Source organism: Falco biarmicus, chromosome 3 (assembly GCF_023638135.1).
Source record: "Falco biarmicus isolate bFalBia1 chromosome 3, bFalBia1.pri, whole genome shotgun sequence".
NCBI classification, from domain to species: Eukaryota; Metazoa; Chordata; class Aves; order Falconiformes; family Falconidae; genus Falco; species Falco biarmicus.
This window is the reverse complement of record NC_079290.1, coordinates 19,600,068-19,619,971: the sequence shown is the minus strand read 5'-3', so window position 1 is coordinate 19,619,971 and position 19,904 is coordinate 19,600,068. Positions and strand designations below refer to the sequence as shown.

Sequence of the window (19,904 nt, the reverse complement as noted above, 5' to 3'; positions counted from 1 at the left end):
TCTTCCCCGTCAGCTCATCTTTTGGCACATGGGGACGGCCTGCTCCTGCCCTTTTATGATTTTCTTCTTAAGAATGTCCAGTCTTCCTGGACTCCTTTGCCCTTCAGGACTGGCTCCCAAGGGACTCGGTCAATCAGTCTCCTAAACAGGCCAGAGACTGCCCTCCAGAAGTCCAAGGTAGCAGTTTTGAGGAGCAATCATCTCACTCCTCTGAGAATTGCAAACTTACTATTTTGTGGTTGCTGTGCCCAAGACAGCCTCTAAACATCACATCACCCACAAGTCCTTCTCTGTTCACAAACAACAGGTCCAGCAGGCACCTTCCCTAGCTAACTCCCTCAGCAGCTGTGTCAGGAATTATCTTCCACACACTCCAGGAACCTCCTAGATGACTTGAAAGATCAACTCGTCCAGCCTCTGCTCAGGAAAGGGCAGACTTTGCTCCCAAGATTTGTCTAGCCTGTTCTGCAAAACCTTCCCTGGCAGAAATTTCCAGCTACTCTATCATGGTTCTTGGCCAGTTTCATCATTGGGAAATTGTTGCCCATGCTGGAGCACGTGCCACTGTGGTCCTGGGGATACTGTGAGGTCAGGTATCATTACATGCTTGGGAGACTAATAGAAAAATCAAATTTGTTTTTTTAGCTAAATGTCTTTTTAAGATGGTCATTACTCTAACCCTGCCAAAGGAATTTCAGGAGAGTGATGGTCACAGAGGAACTGGGTAAGTGGGAAGAATGCTGGACAGAAAGAGGGTAACTGCAGTTTGTCACTGGTCCTGTGACTTGCTGGACAGCTGTCACCACTACCTATCCGGTACATGAAGAAATGCACACACATTCCTAACGTTGCAAAAATAACTGACAAGGCAGCTTTAATAGAAAACCAGTATTACCAACTCTATCCAGCCAAAGCTCCCTTGGGGATGTCAAGTGGAGCTTGAAAATCAGTCTGAGGTTTGGTTGGTATTTACAGTACATTTTTAATTCTTGCTGATATATCAAGCCTTTTTGCTTTGCTGACATTCCATAGTTTTAAGATTTTCTCTGTGGCTAGGAACCTACAATAGAAATGAGAGCTCAGCTTTCATAAAACATCTTTATTTCAAAAGATGGTAGTAGAAGAAATATCCCTGTGAACTAAAAACTAAAAGTATTCAAACTATGAGGTTTGGACCTATGGTCAGCTGTTACTTCTCAAGAGGCATCATTTTCCCAGACCTGACACTGCTTATATTACATGATCTGACAAGATCACAGCCCAGGGGTTTATAGCAACAACTCTTTTAATTAATCTACTATCTACAACAAAAACATAGCATGTATTGAAGGGCATGTGTTAATAGAAACCATGAATATTCAACAGAGCCATATGGGGAAGACAAACATAAAGAACCTTTTACTTGGCAGTTGTCTATGCTTAGCTTTAAATTAGCCACACAGGACAAATGGGTTTAGTGCTGTGCCATGTTACTTCATCTAGCTCACTAAAAGATACACAATCAGGGCCATCAATCTACAGACCCAAATCCTACAAATATCAGGAAATTACACATTATAAACTATGCAATTTTGAAAGCCAATACTCTTTATCTGGTTCTAATTCTCAGTGTTTCATATTTTTGCAATAATCACAGCATTTAATTACTCATAGGACAATTCTACAGAGAACTGAACATTGCTCTAGAAGAAAAACTTGGGAAGGATAAAGTTAATTTCCAAAGCTAGTATAAACAGATTGCATGCTACAGGTTATCTCCCTGGGTCCAGAATGGGAAACTAAGGTTTCAGATTCAAGAATTATCCCTGAAATACACAATTTAATCAAATAAAGAACTTCCTGGTAATGGTATTAGACTTTTACATCTCCTAACAAACCATCACATATCCAAAGAGAAATTATTTTTAGTTTAAGAGATAAACGAGCTCATGAACCAACTGACTTCATCAATAGAAGACTCTTTCCTGCTGTGGGCTAATAAATCACCCCAGACAGATGTGCCAGCAATTTTGAGTATGAACCAGCAGAGGGTAACCTGAACATCATAGAGCTGTGGGGTTTTCACTTTCTTGTAGCAAAGACAAGCACGTATGAATATTACCAAGTGACTACACCTAATTCTACCCTTGGTGTTAGAAATGTATTTGCACTGAAGCCACTGGGAAATTTTACAAATTATTTCTTCCATTTTTATTCCTACTATGGAGATAAATATTTGTCTTTTCAGTCAGACATCTCACATATACTGGTATAAAAAAAACCTTAAGTAACTCAGTTGAGTAATACTAGCATGAAACTGCAAAAGGAAAATTGGAAAGTATGTACTTTATTAACATTGTCATATGCTAACATTCACATAACCCATTTTAGGAGTATAGCAAATGGGATTGGATTGGATATCATACCAGCAGTTTCCACCAAAATTTCTGGATTTTTAAATACCATGTCCTCATTGGCTTTTTTATTTCCTTAGCCATATGGAAAACAGTCAGGCACAATTAACCATTTGTCAGAAAACAAACTATTAATTAACACCATTCTGTGCGAATGGGCAGAAAATCATGTTCCCTGCTTGCCAAAAAGCTTCCATTTCTGCCTCATGTTTGTGCTCAGAACTAAACATAGCTACAGACACGCTGCTTGACATAACTGACCAAGGCAAAAAAGAACAACTACTGCAGAGGTCTTTCAGAACCAGCAGCCAAAGCAGACAGTGAGATTTTCTAAGGATAGATGCAGGGCTTCACCTCTGCATCTCCTAAAATTCTTTACAGACAGATCTTTGATTAAAGTGGGCAGAAATAGACTAAATCCCAATTAAGACATTCATATTTGTGGCACGGCTTGAAAGAGAAAAAAAAGTGTGAGGTGGCACGGGGAGCAAGTTACAGTGTTTTCTAAGCTTCACCTTAAAAATATAGGACCTAACTTCAATTATAGTTATATCCATTCGATTCTACTGATGTCAATGGATTTACTCCTAAATTACGCCAGATGGGAATCAGCTAGCTATTACCACATTTTCATGCATATAACCAGCATCCTTTTAAAAGCACCATTTATTCAAAAGTACATCCTCAGAGAGCATGCATCCTCAGGTAACCCAGCTAAAATCAGAGTAAGGGGCATCCAGTGACAAGGAATGCCAGGGGAGAACTGCAGAGTGATAGAAGTGGAAGGGAAAGAGGAGATCTGGAACAAACTTTATTTGCTGCTGAATCCTGGGAACTAAACTGATAACCTCCGGGGCTGGCACAAGACAGTATGGTAGTTATTTGCTTCCCTAACAGAAAAGCCGTCTGTGATCTGTTACCACTGAGTGGTATTCTTATATTTTATTCTTTAGCAGAGCAGCCTACAACACTGTTCCTTCCAAAACTTTGAACCCCTTTGCAGGTCCACGCTAGGCTACAGGTGCGTAACTATTATCAGTTAGTGGTTGGCTCCTCGTGACTGTTTTTCAGAATTGTTCACTCACTTGGATGCGATCCTGTAACCACAACCCATTCCTTCTGCTCATGCTTGCAAATATCCAAGCAGCTGTTTCAAGTTATTTGAAGGGGCTAGAGACTGAAGTTTTACTTGATGAGCCCAGGCTAATAGAAACTGATGATACATGACCTTTGATGAACGCAAACAGCCTTTCTGTCCAATCTGAAGCAAAGAAAACAGAAAACCTAAAATTTCTCTTTGAGATCTCCTTGCAGCTGTGAAGAATTAATCTTATAGGGTTATGAAAGGTTCAGAGAAGGCTGTTCTTATTCTTGTCAGAAAGGGATATTTCAACACCTTCCAGCCCACTCAACAATTTGTACACCTGTCTGTATCCAATGGTCTCTGCAGCTCCTTGCTGGGCTGCACCTTCCCACTGTCACCCTCCCACAGGCTCCTGTAGCTCGGCTTTACCTCCTAATCTCTTCCAGTGCTGTCCCACTTTTCCCTTCTCCCAGGCTCTATTTGTCTTTCTGTACTCATCCATTTGGCTTGTGTCCCACAGGAACAAAAACCACAACAGAGGCACGTCTGATGTGTGGCTCCATGTTCCCTCCTTCCTGTACCTTGCCTACTCAGATAGTTTGAAACAGGGTCTGCTCCTATTAGTACTGTTTATTCTGCAATCTCACACCATGGCATTCCAGGTTTGGCTAGTTCCTAGTCCCTCTCATACCAACATAATTATTAAGTTACTAACCATAACAATTACCACCAGAGTCAGTGCTGCTCTCTTCCTCATTTCAAACTCTTTCAACAACAAAGCAGGAACCCAACAGTAAGTCAGCTTGTCCTCAATAACCAGCTTTCCCCAAAAAATCGCAAAAGCAAGGGGCCTCAAGACAAAAATGGCACATAAAAGGTTTGCACACTGCCCCATGGAGCTGTGCAATCCCTCTCCACGCTGCTCCTGTTTGCAATATCTCCAGCTTCTTCCATCTCTTCCAGCTGCCTTTGCCTTATTAACATCTGCCTGCAGTTTTGGGCAAGCAGATTTAAACCTCTGTTTTGAAATTTTAGGTGGGAGAACATTAATGTATTCTTTAACCCTATGATTCAGGGATCCAAAGAACACAGCAATAATAAGCATTTTTTAAGTGGAATGAACATATGTGTGTGTTTAAACCTAGAGTGTTCATGTACCCCCCTACCCCCGCTCTGAAGGGCCCTGCAGAAAGCCTCATGGGATGAGACAAGGCCAGAGACAACACCATAAAACACTTCTTTTCACAATAATGTACAAGTTTCTCATTCCATAAACAAAAAGGTAAGCTTCTATTTCCATAGCAGGCTTCTCCTCAAAGTGAACTTTTCAGAGCCATTGCCATAAATATCACTGACATTTCCAGTTCCATACATAAAAAAGCAGCTATATCCTTACTACACATCAGCAGCCTACTCTGGCCGATGTTTGCAACTATTTTCAGCACAAGATCAACAAATGAATGTTTGCACAGCAGCATCTGCTCAGCAAAAATGTATGAATAAAAAAAACCACCCCAACAATAACATGATCTGTTCACACAGTTTCAGGAATCTTCACTGCGGCTAAGAGTCGTTAGCATCTAGTGATTAAAACCCAGGTGCTTCCTTCCAGTAGAGCTACTGTTAGCACAGAAGCACCTGAAATTCAGGGAATGCAAATAACATCTGAGAAGATCTGTGGTAAGTCCATTTGTCTTCAACAGCAATGTCGCTACATCGGAAGCAGCAGGTCCAAACCCCCCCCCCCCCAAAGTCCCCTTCTGATGTACACCCAAAGAAACAGCCACTCCAGCTCCAGAGCCCCTTTTTGTACCCTGACCATGGAACAGATGCACTGTATAAGCTAGCACATCCTTCCAGAGGAGAGGGTGGAAATCCCTGTACTTAAAAAAAAAATAAAATAAAAAAATGTTCCAGGGTATCCAGCTAGATGTCTGAGATGGTCCTCAACAGTCTTGCAGTTGGAGCTGGTAGGAATGAATATGCTTTTGCTGAAGTTGTTGGCGTTGCTAAAGAGACAGCTGACTCTTCCTAACAGCATGCCATCTAAGTGCTACCATTTTTTAGCAACTTCTCCTGAGTTTTCTAATTCCTATCTCCAATAAGCTTAACTTTTGTCACTTGTTATACCTGTGACTCTACTGTCGCTCTCTGACTTTTTTAAAAAAAGACAAAGCTGTTAGAAGAGAAGAAGAGAAAAATACTTAACGTCACTATGAGACCAGAAAAAAATGTGACTCCATGGGACACTTCAGCAAGCGGACTGCAGAGTTTTCCATGGATCCTACTGTGTGTTTATTACTAAGGATGGTGTACCACACCTCTGTTGAAATTGCATTATTCCTGTGTGCTGTACAAGTACTGGAAAAAATACTGATGTCATTCCAGTAGATTCTGCCACGAGGTCAGGTGTGATCCAACAGTACCTAATTTCCCTACACCTACAGTATATCTGACAGGGTAAGTCCCCAATGCCTCATGTGAGCATGAGGCCAGTTCACTTCTTTCACATCCGTCCTCTCCAAGTCTTGGTAATTCTGCATGCATGGGGCAGTTTCTCATACATCTACAGAACTTTGCTCTCCAAGAAGATCCTGTTTTGGATTCTTCTACCCATTGACCACCCTTTGCACCCTGTCCCTTTCAGGCTGTTTTTCCTATCTTGCATCCAAAGTCTAACGTGAACACCAAAGATTGCACCTCTATGTACTCTGGGGTTTTCCATTTGATTTCACTGGATTTTCTGTTTGAAGCAGTAACAGTCCTTTAGCCTTATTGATCAGTTTTCACTGCACAAAGAGGAGGACATAAAACTGTGTGATTTCTGCAGGTCACACATTATTCTGTCTCTCCCTGCAGCTGGTTGTTTACGGCTTACATTAAAACTGGAAATGTTGCTTTCTTATGTGGTCATTGTGCACCTTATCCTTCCTTTCCTAATCCTTTAAGTGAGGGGAAAAAGCCAGGAGAAGAATATCATGCATGCTGGGATATTTGTCCATCTCTCCATGGGGATGATTAGCAAAATTCTGTCTCTTCCTAGACAATTTACAATTGTAAAATGAGATCAAAATCTGGCCCTTCGAGGGAGGTGTTACTTTTGGAAGTGATCAGAAACAGATGTTCTCAAAACCAGTGACGTTGGTCTGTTTGTGGTAATTCAACAATTGGTCTTAGGAATTTCACTTGTGAGGACAGGAAAGTCCTACCAGCTCCAACTGCAAGAACTTTCAGCTTTGCTGAAGTATTGCTAATTAAGATATCTACTAATAAAAAATAAATATATAACAATGCTCCCAAATTCCTTGCAATGCCATGATAATCATTAAATGGTAATCTCTGACAAAGTTAAATCTAATGTTACTCGGTGGCTGTTCCCCAAAGTAGACGCCCTTTTGGTAGTAAAATTGTCTTACTGTTTAAACATTCAGGCTTTCCTCTCTATTTCACAGTTCATAAAGTGCTTTTATGGTGTTGAGATTTATATTTAAACAGAAGACGGTTTATTTTTCTGCTTTGATTAAATCCTACATCCCATAAGCAGTGAACCTGTGATACTGCTCTCCTGTTTTTAATTGTCTCCTTCTATTGAGATGCCAGCACTGTATGTCTTTCCTGCAGCCCAAGTGCAATTTTGCTACGTGTCTGGCATTAGCGCCGTCAGGTCTGAGGTTAATGTGTACACCATACCACTCATTAGCTGTGCATTACTATCAGAGCCAAAAATCAACATGATTGATCCAACAATATGTTTGGGCTTGGGACCGAGACTCAAATGAGGTCTCACCAAAAGCAAAGGTCAGCGACTTGGCACAAATTTTGCTGTGCACAGAGAAAGCTTTTCTTCCAAACTATTCATCAGGGAAGGTACAAATGACAACTAATATGGGCCTCATTAAAAAGGAGAAGAGGAAACCCCTTGGAGAGGGCAAGGAGGCTCCCTTGCTATCAATTCCCCACCCCCCCCCACCCCCCCGTCCTTTCCTAAAGCTTTTATTTATGTTACAGTAAAGACAATGTGGAGCTTAAAGGTAGCTGTGGGGCTTGGGGTTTAGGAGACTTGTTAGACTAATTATTGTGATGCACACTATCAATTACTGTCCAGTTGAGCAGAGAGGATAACTGTGCAAGCAGAAATAAATCTTCAGAAAGAAGGGATCTGGGGGAAGGGAATAAAAGGACATATTTTTTTAAGCAGCACTATTATTTCTTCTAGTTAAAACTCCAGTGCCAAAACATTTCCCATCTTAAAATAACTAAAATAAAACAGACACTAGTTTAATAACGGAAGAGAGAAGAACGATTACAAGAAACCTTTTCAGTTGTAGATGTGTTTCAACTACAGCTCTTACGAGGATTTCACGTATAAACCAAGCACTTCTGCGCCACAGTCAGACCCTGAAATCAGTACTTCAAAATATGCTATTTTACATATCATGTTCTTTCTTCCTCAGTAACCTAGGGTGTTGAAAATGCTATTGATACAACAATTAGGCTGTATGAGAAATACTTCCCTGCAGTCTCTAGAGTTGCTGTGTTGCAATATAATTGTCTAATAGCACATTTTTGTAAGGGCTGTCATGGTATTATGGGTATAATTTTATTTTTACAGGATACGATAATAAGGTAAAAGGCTGGCATTAATAGCCTTAGGAACCTATTACATAAACAGAGGTTGAAGATGAAAATTGGACTGGAATTTGTAGAGTCTGCATTAAGTAAATGTCTCGCCATACTGAAAATTTTAACTCATACAATGTTTCCCTCTCCACAGTTTTTTCTAAACTCTCCTATTCTTCTAAAGGTCAATCCCTCTTTCCAACAGAGGACATAGCTTCTTCTCAAGGTACCTATAGAAAATCTGTTTATTTCTCTCTGTTAACAGTTGTATGGCAAAATGCGATACAAGGCATATATTGCTTCTGCTTGTACCAGCACTGACACTCTGCCCTTCTGCAACCCGCTCCCCACCCACCCCCCAAATATTAACCAGCTCATGTGTCCTAAAAGCACTCATGGGTACAGACAACATACCTCTGATTGCAGGCTGAGTGGGCGAGCAGGATGGGGCAAAAAGATAGGGAAAAAACCCAAATGTTTTTCATTAAATTAGGGCACTCTTACTAGGAATGGCTCCACTTTTGCCAGGAGTTTTCTCTGTGGGGATCAGCTGAGGTTCCTGTGGGGAGAAGGGCTGCAGGGCAGAGAGAAGAGGGGTTTTTTATGGCCTGTTCTGTTGCTTTCTAATCTATTATTCGTGCCATTAATCAAAAAGCTGGAATGGGAATATTGTTGTGTAGCAAAAAAAAAAATAAATGACTGGGGTGAGAAGAATTCATACTGGGCAGAGTCTGAAGGTCAACACACCCCTAATGGGCCCCTCCATTCCCCTGAAGGTGATTTTTAACTTCAGGAGACAAAACCTGCAAATGAGAACAGGGTAACTTCGAACACAGAAAATGCAGCTCGACAGGAACTTAATGTTTGTAAAACCTGGGATTTTCTATGGTAGACAATCCCTTTCAAACTTCCTACATGCAGCCAGTAAGCAGAAAAACGCAGACAAAAGAACAAACAGACAGAGTGCAAGGGCATAGCTCTTGCAAAACACTGTCTTTCTCAGTGCCCATCATGTTGCAGCAATGTGTACGGGGCAGATTAGCCCTAGGGATCTAAGAATAAATCTGCTTGTCCCGTACAGCTGAAGTGGTATCTAGGGGCTGGAAAGCAAGCTGGGTGTCCACAGCACTGCTGGGTCAGTGTGGCTGGTGGGGCCAGAGCTTTCCTATTGCTCAGTCTGCATTTGCCTTGCTCTTTGCTGCTAGCTGAATTTGCCCCAAAACATTGCCTTAATAGCAGCCTCCCCACCCTGGCTAACCACTCCACAGCATCTCCAAATGCCTGGCATGAGCTCCACACCTTCCCCAGCCAATGTGCTGCTGGTCTCCAAGCTTGCATGCCACACAGCTGGGCAAGAACAGGTGCTCCTCCTCCCCACCCCGCCACTGCTGATACCCTACCTGCACACCAGTGGAAGGAGGCAGAAACACATAGAGACTGAAGAAAACCAGTTGTTTTGGTGCTTAAGTGCTTAAAATAATTGGGAAGGGCACCATCTGCCCGCCACTGACAGCAGGGCTAGGTATGAGTTCAGTAGAGATCTCTGCTTCCTTATGCAACGTGTTTTACAAAGGAGAGGCTCATGTGGCATTTAATCGCATTTGAAAACCAAGAAGCATCACTGTCTTTCTTGCAATATTTACTGAGAGGCTGAGGTGAAAGGAGGTCTTTCACCTGCTTCTGAAGGAAGGGGATCAAAGCCTTCCTTCACATCACACCTGTATCCTTCCTCTTCTTTTTCCAACTGAATTTGATGGCAAATATGTTCAAACACAGACTTTGAAACCTGCAAAGCCCCAAAAGGTGAGCTGACCTGGCATGTGCGCCAGGGGAGGCAGACCCTTTTGGACAGATGCAACTGCAGCTGCCAAGGTGAAAGATGGAGAGGCACAATATTCTGAAAATTTAGTAAGATCTAGGAAGAAAATTCCTCAGCTGCCAAAATCTAGAAAGTTTGCGACCAGCAAAATCCAGCCCAACCCAGCAGCCATTCAGGTTTGGGTTACATAGAAGAAAGAGTTAAGCAACCATACCGTGGCGCACTGTGCAAAGTGGCTGGTGCTCAGGACCATGCCAGGATGTGTTCCCACAACCAGCACCCTGCCACATTGGAGGAACTGACAGAAAGAGCTCCCATACACTGGGGAGGCAGTGACCCCCCCCTGTTTCCTTTCGGCATCCTCTCCTCCTTCCCAACTACATACATCATTTCCCCTCTCAAATCCTGCCTTGGGTTTGTCAGTAATACATCTGCTGAGGTCCCTCTTGCAGCAGAGCCACAGCCCACCACGTGGATCCCACCTGTGGTCCATGTCCCCCCTGCCCACAGCTGCCAGAGCAGGAGTCACGTCTCCAGGCTCACAATTCCTCCTTATGCAGGAAGGGAGAAGTTAAATAAAACTTCACGGAGAGATGACATTAAAAAGGAACTTTCCCACCATTCCCAGGGTTCATAGGAAAAGCGATATCAATATATTGTATTTTATGGGAAAATTAAGTCAGTTGTTAGGGCGGTTAGATCAAAACTGAGACAGAGAGAGCACCAGCAGAACGTCATTACCTCTGTTAGGATCCAGCCAGAACTAATGCAGCCCTTGTGGGAAGGGCAAGGGGACATGCAGGGCCCCAGTTCACACTTCAGCTCAATTTCTACAAGAATAATTTAACACCTGAAGGCTACTACAGAAATACAGACTTTTGAGCTCAGATCCTTCATGCATTTACTATCACATTCCTGAAATTTTTCATGATTTATTTACACGTACTCTTCTTTCCAATACCTTGTACTGAGCACTTCTGCCTGAGTTAGATTTATTATTTGCTCAGTTCTCACTGGCACGGGAAGAAATAGCACGTGTGTTATGGATAAAGACTGGCAAAGCCGTTAAAAACAGTATGGTGAATGAAATGGCTGTTTTCAGCCAGAGTTTTCCTTAATAGATCCATTTACTGAAGGCACCTAAAGCAAGAAGAGAACGATGTTACTGCTGATAAAAGTGGCCTGTGGAGGAACCTTGCTGAAGCTGGGAGAGGAAATTACTCTTCATGCTATTTCAGGTTTACGTCTTTCCTAAAAACAGGCTGATCGTTATCTCAGATAATGAAGACTGTTAATGTAATTAAGCGCTCTGTTGTGGTGTTTTACAAAGCAAACAAATAAGTTCCAGAATTAATAAGCTGCAAGGTTAAGTGACACAGGGCAAAAGCAGGACTCTTCATTTGGATGCAAGTGCTCCACAGCAAGTAATTAGCTGGGATTTAAAAGTACAATTTCTAATTTAGGGGACACAGAAGATTTTCCAGTTTGAGGTATGTGTAATCTCCAAAAGGTCAGATCAATTTTAAGATTATGACCAGCTGTTATATTATCAATATGAGAAATTGAGTCCTTCTCTACTCACATAAAACAGGAGGCCAGGACCAAATTGCCTTGCTCTTCTTCTTGGGCATTATGGATGGGTAGTATTTCCAAAATGCCTAGATAATTAGTAAAGAAAATAAAGACTGAAAGAAAAGAACCAAAAAAAACCAACCCCAACCTGCAGAGACTAGAAATTGCAAAGGACACCACACTACAGGAATGTAATTTCCTTGCAAATGACACAGGCATTTGAGTAACAGATCCCTTAGCAAACACCCATGTTTCTAGCAGATTATTTATCTGGTTAAACCATACGCTGATTTGCACTGGGGGTTAAGACACTGTACAATCAAAGCTTGCTGCAGTTTCAGCCTTAACACACACAGGTGCTTTCAGGGCCAGAAGACAGACCTGGGGATTAGTATAACCTGGATTCTATTCATTAAGATGCTGCTGGTTCAGATTGTGTAGCCCGATGAGGCAGCTAGCCCAGAGTAAGAGTTACATGCTGCCTAACAAGGCAGCCCTGTTTCCCAATCCCTTCCCCCTTGCCACAGGCTCTCGCTACTCTTGCACTGGGATCTGTGTTTGTCATAAAACCTGCAACCCCTCCAAAAGTAATGAGTTTTCTACCATCACCACCATCCGATCTGGCTCGGGGTCAGACAAGCACTGCCACCACTGCAATGGAAGAGTTGAGAGAGCTAAGGGGGACGGCAGCAGCTCCAACCACGGACATGGCTGTGCCAGGATATTTAAAATGCTGCCTAGCAGCTGCTGTGCTTCACAGTAAGGTGGTTAAAATCAGATAACCACAATGTTAAATAAAGGCAAAATGTTCTAACTACATGAAAGACATTTTAAGCTTGTTCTTACAATTTAGAAATAATAGAAAATTTTAAAACTGAAGCTTCTCTCCTGTTCTTTGAAAACTCATTTTTCTGTGATGACAGTAACAACACAGTTCTGTTGCTGTCTACCTGTTTTGCTAACCAGTGAACATACTTCCAAAGAAAATGGTAAAACAGAAACATTTTCATTTCATACTGGGGAAAAAAAACAACCTCAAATACACTCTTATGTCTTTTGTCTAAATCTTGTTTGGACAGCTTGCACAGCTCGCAATCTTGCTGTTTTCACTACCTTCTCTGAATTAGAGCAAGAGCAGGAAGATAAATATAATACTGCAATATACAGCTCGATACCGAAGAAAATCACCCTGCCTCGTACTTCAGCTCTAACACAATGATATGGTTATCTAAGTTTTGAGGAGACCGAACAGCTTGTAATATATTGACACACTTTGCATTTCAGAGATAGTGTCAGGACCTGAAAACCAACTCCAATTTACGATGGCACTTTGGTTATTCCCCCTCCAGAATCAGGTGTTTCCCCCCACCCTGATCCCCACATCAGATTTGTGGGAGCAGCAACACACTTGCCCTGCACAGGCAGAGCAATGTGAACAGGAACCAAGTTCTGGGGTTAAGATCTAGTGAGAAAAGCTCATAAGGGCATTTTCTTCACTTTCAAATATCAACTTTATAAAAGACAACTTACTTTCAGCAACTCTTACTTTAAAGTTTCTCGAAGGAGCTTTAAGATCATTTTAAATAGCGCACTGTCTGTAAGATATTTGACATCCAGAAAGAACAGTCTCTGGCTGCAGAAGTGCTTTTTCTTTCCTCCAAGCCTACATTTACAGGGGGAGACACACAGCTTGGGATTTCATTTAATTCCCACCCACCCCACCCCACCCCAACTGACCCAGCTACAAGCCTGGTGCCTGGCTACAGCTTCAGCTTCCCCTGAAACCAGTCATACTTTTGCTCGTGCGGCTGACTGCTGAATTGGCAAAAGCTACCTTTGCAAAACCACTTTTGCCAGAACACCTTTTTGTGTTTGCATTGAAGAGGCAAAAATGTAGATAAAGCTTTTGCCAACAGTATCTTGGTCTACTACAGCAAATGTTACGGAGTGATAAAATAAACTACCATTTCCTCAGTGTTTTAGCTGTCCAGCACAAGAGCAAATTTGCTACTCATGAAGGAACTCAACGGTAGGTGGGTAAGCATGAGGAGAAAAGCAGCGATGCTTGTTTCAGCTTCTCTATAATCCACAGGATGTGCAAAACTATATAAAAGTGGTGGAAAAGAGAGGTGGAAAAGACATTTCTACAAGAATTGAAAGTATTCCTGGAAAAACAGAGGAAATTAACACGCACATGGAAAAGCTCCTCAGTTAGGACAACATTACTAACTTTTTTTTATTCATTTGGTCACTAAAGTATCTTTACAGGGAGCATTAAAAAAAGGAAATACCTGGAAAGCTTAAAACCCACACATTGCTGTTCCCTCCCACTTAGCATGCTTGTTAATCCCACAGGTCTTGCTGAAGTGAAAAGATAAATACAAGGAAGAAAAGGTGATGCGGAGAACACACACTTCATTACAAACAGGTACTTGCCATTTCCTTTAGTTACAGAAAAGTTTTAGGACGCTGGTGACTAATACGACTCCCTAATCCTTGTCTGGCCTCAGACACCCTTCCCATAAGGTCAAGATCGGGACAAGGTTAGTGCCTTAATAAAAGAGAGAATATAGCATCTCTAATGACTACTTCTGGCTGTTTTTCTCCTTACCATTCTCACCACAGTGAGCATTTTCTCTCTTAAAGTGATGCACAGCCCTTTCCTTTACCTGCAGAGAGACCCTCACTGCTCATCCCCTGCAAGGCACAGCCAGGGACCTGATGGTGGACCTGTGAGATGGATGTTTCACGCCGAAGACACAAACTTAGGGCTATCTTCACAGGGAAGTTCAGTGAAGGTGGAAGAATCCTGTTAGCATGCCATTCCTTAGTACCTTAGATAACCTACTATTTATTTTAATGTTACCCACCCGAGGGAGGCTCCGCTAATGAATCTATTTCTGTAGTACCATAAAGGTTGAAGTTTAGAGCTAAGTTTAGAGCAGAGACATAAAAAATGTCAAACCAGGAAACAGCTTAATGAAAGCAGAGAGTAATCACAGCAAATTACAGTGAACTTTCTATGGGATTACATTTTGCATTCCCCAAACAAGCAGAGGAATTCATCTTACTTAGTGTTGTTCCATTTTACTGAGAATTCACTGTAAGGATATGCTATGTAAGGAACATAATGGGATGCCATAAAAGCTGTCTTAAAAGCTACAGTCTAAGATGCTTTTCAAAACAGAGTTCAGATTTCTTCCCACTGCAGTCCATGGAAAATAGCAAGATATGCCACAAAATATCAAAGAGAAGAAAAATAATAGTAATATAAGGCACATATTTTATTTTCTGGCTACTATAATGAGGTCTCTTTCTGAACTCCAATGTTTAGAAATCAACCAGGTAAGGTTGTAGAAAGAAAGTCCATCCCAGGAGAAGAAAGCTGGTGGTACTGGGTTTGCATGGCAAGGTTTTGGCAGTGGGAGGGCTACAGGGGTGGCTTCTGTGAGAAACTGCTAGAAGCTTCTCCTATGTCTGACAGAGCCAATGCCAGCCGGCTCCAAGACAGACCCACCACTGGCCAAGGCCAAGCCCATCAGTGATGGTGGTAGCACCTTGGGGATAATGTATTTAAGAAGGGGGGAAAAAACTGTACAACTGCAACTGGAGAGAGGAGTGAAACTATGTGAGAAACAGCTCTGCGGACACCAAGGTCTATGAAGAAGAAGGGAAAGGCGGTGCTCCAGGTGCTAGGGCAGAGATCCCCTGGTAGCCTGTGGTGAAGCCCACGGTGAGGCAGGGTGTCCCCCTGCAACACATGGAGGTTAACGGTGGAGCAGATATCCACCTGCAGCCCATGCAGGACCCCATGCTGGAGCAGATGGGTGCCCACAGAAGAATATGACCCAATGGGAAATCCCCACACTGGAGCAGACTCCTGGCAGGACCTGTGGACCCGTGGACCCATGGGGATAGGTTCCCAGGCTGGAGCAAGTTTGCTGGCTGGGCTTGTGACCCTGTAGGGGACCCAGCTGGAGCAGCTCATGAAGAACTGCAGCCCCTGGGAAGGACTCTCATTGGAGAAGTTTATGGAGGACTGTCTCCTGTGGGAGAGATCCCAGGCTGAAGCAGGGCAGAGTGTGAGAAGCCCTCCCCTTGAGGAGTAAGGAGTGGCAGAGGCAGCACAAGGGACTGACCACAACCCCCATTCCACATCCTGCTCTGCCACTGGCAGGTAGAAGGTAGAGAAAATTGGGAGTGAAGTTGTGCCTGGGAAGAAGCGAGGGGTGGGGGGAAGGTGTTTTAAGGTTTGGTTTAATTTTCTCATTACCCTACTCTTTCATTAGTAATAAATTTAATTCTTTTTTCCCCAAGTCAAGTCTGTTTTGCCTATGATGATAGTTGGTGAGTGATCTCTCCCTGTCCTTATCTTGACTCACAAGCCTTTCATAATATTTTCTGTCCCTTGTCAAGGTGAGTATGGGACTGATAAAGTGGCTTTGGTGGGTGTCTGGCATCCAGCCAGGGTCAACCCAGCACACAACCCAGGTACTCCCTGCATGCTTCCAAAAGTCACTGCAGAATTTAATCTCCCCCCCACTGGCAAAATCAGGTTTTGCATGGGGAGCATCTAGCAAATACCCTGTAATCAGCACTTCACCCAACTGCTTTAAACTCCTCCTTTGAAACAGTATATATACTGTTTGCATATATACAGTATCTACACCTTCCTCTCTGGCCTTGCAGATTATCTTTCTTTCAACCAGGCTTTACAGCCCACAGTCCGGTAACAAAATAAAAGCAATTTCACATAGTATTTTACCATATGTAGTGATGTTATCTACTTTTCAACAGGTCTCCAATACGGTAAGAAGCTGGGAACTTTTTACCTCACTCCATTACTATGGCACAGCTCTGGATGGTTAGTTTAGTGTAAAAAACATGTTGGCCTTTGGGTAGTAATGTCACTGCAAATCTCTCAAGGCTAATTCCTGATGACAGCCACTGAAAATACACTGGAACGTGCACAGAACTGCAGCCTGGCTCTATTAAAGGCAACAGAAGTTTCACCACTAATTTCAGAAGGACCTTGAACCAGTCCATACTGAGTAACATGAAATAAGATCTCAGTCCATAAGGCAAAAAAAAAGAGGAGAAAGAGGTGTGTCAACAGGCTATTGTGTATTAACTGTAAAGAGAGGAAATTCATAAACCAGAAGCACGCCATGTATCCACTTGAAATGACCTGTGAATATATTACATATAAGCGCTACATGATCTGCTAACAAAGCAGTTACTCTTTCAGAGGAGAGGATTTTACAACAGAAATAGCCTCTTATATTCAGCATTTCGTAAGTTTATAGAAACAGACACAAAAGGGAATACAAGATTAAAGACCCCACGGCTATACAAATATGTTATAATTTATATATATGTATTTTAGCATATAACATACATATATATATAGATATGTTAAAATTTATTTACCAACGCTTTGCTGTTTTAACCCCCAATTATTCCTCCAATTTTTTACATTCTTTCCCGCACTAAGCCACAGAATTGTGCTGTCCTCCTCACCCTGCAAGCCTGGAGGGACAGACAGGAAGACATATCAAATCTGCCTGAAAGGTTTTGCAATCTTTGCCTCATTACAAGTGGTGTGGACTGACCCACATTTTGCTAAAAATTAGTGGTGTGCATTCTTAAAGGACGCTAGATAGATATACGGCACCTGTGCCTGTCTCCCCCATATTTGCATCTGCAAAATCCCACACAGAGCTAAAACATACAGTATTTTTTATAGGGCAGTCACAATCAGCTTTCCACACCTGTGCTGGGTGCTGTACCTAGTGGCCATTTTTCCACGCATCCCAGCTGGAGAGGCAGAGATGCTCTGAACAGCCACCCAGGCAGTATCTGGATAGGAGGTATTCTACGCACAATCCTAACACTGTTACCATAGCAAATCCATACTTAAAAGTTGGTGTAGTGCCTAAACAAATTCTGAGACTACTGATTTAAAACCAGATTGTATACTGATACCATTCCTGTGCATTCATGGGTCAGTTTTCCACAGGTCAATAGATCCCAAACTACTTTCAAACTGAACACCAGGTTTCCCTTGTGGCATAAAATATTTTGAGACTCAAACTGTGCACGACACGGGGTAAGAGCTGCAACTGCAAGCTCAGCCTTCTATAAAGCTCAGCTCAAATGCAGGGTTACAATTAAAGAACAAGCTCCCAGGCGCAGCAGGGACACCACCTCGTGCTCCAGACCATGCTCAGCTTCTGCAGCCAGGCATAGCAGAGCGAGGATCACGGACCAAGTAACTGGTTATCCCCCAGGCTGGGAGAAGGAAGGTGAAAACTCACATAAGTGAACAGGAGACATAACAGCAGGGGAGCTTGAGGCTGGCATCAGTTTTTGTGCCTCGTGTCCCATGCCTGAACTTGACAGATGATGAGACTTTTGATCTCCCAGGAAAGTCTTTGCTAACTTGCATACAGAAGTGAAGACTATGGGGACCTTCTAGTTTTTTTGAGTTTTTTTTTTAAAAAGCACAAAAATTGGCATGTTAGGAAAATAAAAGTCTTAATGGAAAGCTAAAGCAAAATTCAGAACCTCGTTTAACCTCTCCACTATCAGACAAGGCTAAATTCAGGAACAAAAAGGGAGAAAGAGAGAGCTTAGAAATGAAAATAAGAATGTTTTCTTTACCTTTTCTGCAAGCCAGCCTAGATGCCTGATCTCTCGACTTCCAGCAATCCCTGTTTTACCCAGCTGGTCTCTGACCTCTGCAATCACCCTGGGGATGAGCTCATTGACACTGGAGTGGATGGCATTGAACCAGGCCTGGGCTGTAGCTGAATCCTTACTCCTGAGCACCACGGTGTGCTTGGCATCGGGTGAATGAACTTCAATAAGTCTAGAAAAATGGGGGGGGGGGGGGGGAAAACACGTTCACTCAGATACCATTAAGCAGCTAAATTTATTACCTCGCTTAGTGTTAGCAATGAATTAACAAGAAGGATACTAACATCAAGACCTAGCACTAAAAACTTACCTTTACAACACATGACTAGAGTAGGATCATCTTAACTGAAGCCAGGTCTGTACTGGCATTATGGTAAAATTCTTGAGAAGGTGATTTGATGATGCAGATGCAGCCCCACATCTAGCATGTCAAGGAGTTTCAAATATAAAGGCAAGAAGAGCATTAACCCGTTAACATTCACCAACATGGCAACCACCCAGAACTGCCCAACAGATGACTGCAGATGGAGAAGCCAGGGATAATCTGATGCCTTCTTTAGCTGGATATCATGGTACACCCAGAGCTTCTCAGTCTGTTTATTTTACACATACAGAGCTAAATGAAAACCACCTTCATCCCAAATGGAGGAGTTTTCTTAGGACTGTGCTGTGGTTTCAGTGACACCAGTAAGCATCAACCAGAAGCCCACGACAATTGTCCTTCACCAGGAGTTAACAACATCCTCAGTGTTCCATTTAGATCCTGCTAACAGCGGCAGCAAGAAAGTGCTAATTGCAACCATATGATTGCTTCTGGCAGGCATCTTTTACAGTTTTCCACACTCCTGTGGAGAAAGATGTTTTTTTTCCAAAAAAACATCCTTACTAGACAATCCTTCAGGCTTCCACCCCACCACTGTGGTTTGAAAAGCACAAATCAACACAGTTTTCAGGAAAAATGAATCCTGTCCATCGCGGTTATGGGACCTGTGCCAACACCTTTGCTAACAACAACAAAACAAATATGCTTTGAGAGACAGCTGCAGCTATTTTCAGCTCTGTTTTCAGTGAAGTTATTAGTTATTAGTGAGGCCTTGTGTGCTCTTTATAGCTTTGTGGGCCACTTTTACTTGAACATCTGTTAAATAACCCACAAAGTAATAGTCTGGTTTATCTTTATGTAGCAATTACAAAACCAAGCCCTGGTCATTGCCCATCGCTCAACTCCCCGTCACATTTGTAGTTTTTCATTACACATGTACAGTGCCTGCCCCTGAATGTTACCCACGCAAATTCAACCTGGGATCTGAGCCTAAACACATATTTCTGTCCTGTGTACTGCTGCCCGATCTCTGGGACACACAACGATTCCTTTCTGTAACAGAAAAGTAATTAGTTCAGTGGAATTTGTTCAGGTTGTGGCTCAAAATAGTACTGTAAAGCAAATATTTGTTACACAATTATAAAATCCTGCAATTTGAAGCTTAGCTAACAATTAAGAGATTTTAATTAATTGGTTAAATCAGAACAGAATCCAGAACAGAGGATGACTCGACCTGCACAGCTCTCTAGGGCTCAGAGAGCGAGGATTGTTGGTCTCATGTTTGTCCATTTTGGGAAGGGGAGGTCTCCACGTAGACATCGCTCTAAAGATAGAAAAGGTCATGACTTTCCAGACTCAGCAGCTGAACTGTTCAGGGTCCTAAATCACTGTTTG

At 42.5% G+C, this 19,904-nt stretch overlaps 1 protein-coding gene across 1 annotated transcript in view; it reads right to left on the bottom strand.

Annotated features, from left to right (window-relative positions):
- Positions 1–19,904, bottom strand: part of SNTB1 (syntrophin beta 1) — a 116,016-nt gene that overhangs the window by 24,424 nt on the left and 71,688 nt on the right. Inside the window, exon 3 of the mRNA XM_056332632.1 lies at positions 18,152–18,359. Within this exon, the coding sequence (XP_056188607.1) occupies positions 18,152–18,359 (208 nt within the window). The remainder of the gene's footprint in view (positions 1–18,151; positions 18,360–19,904) is intronic.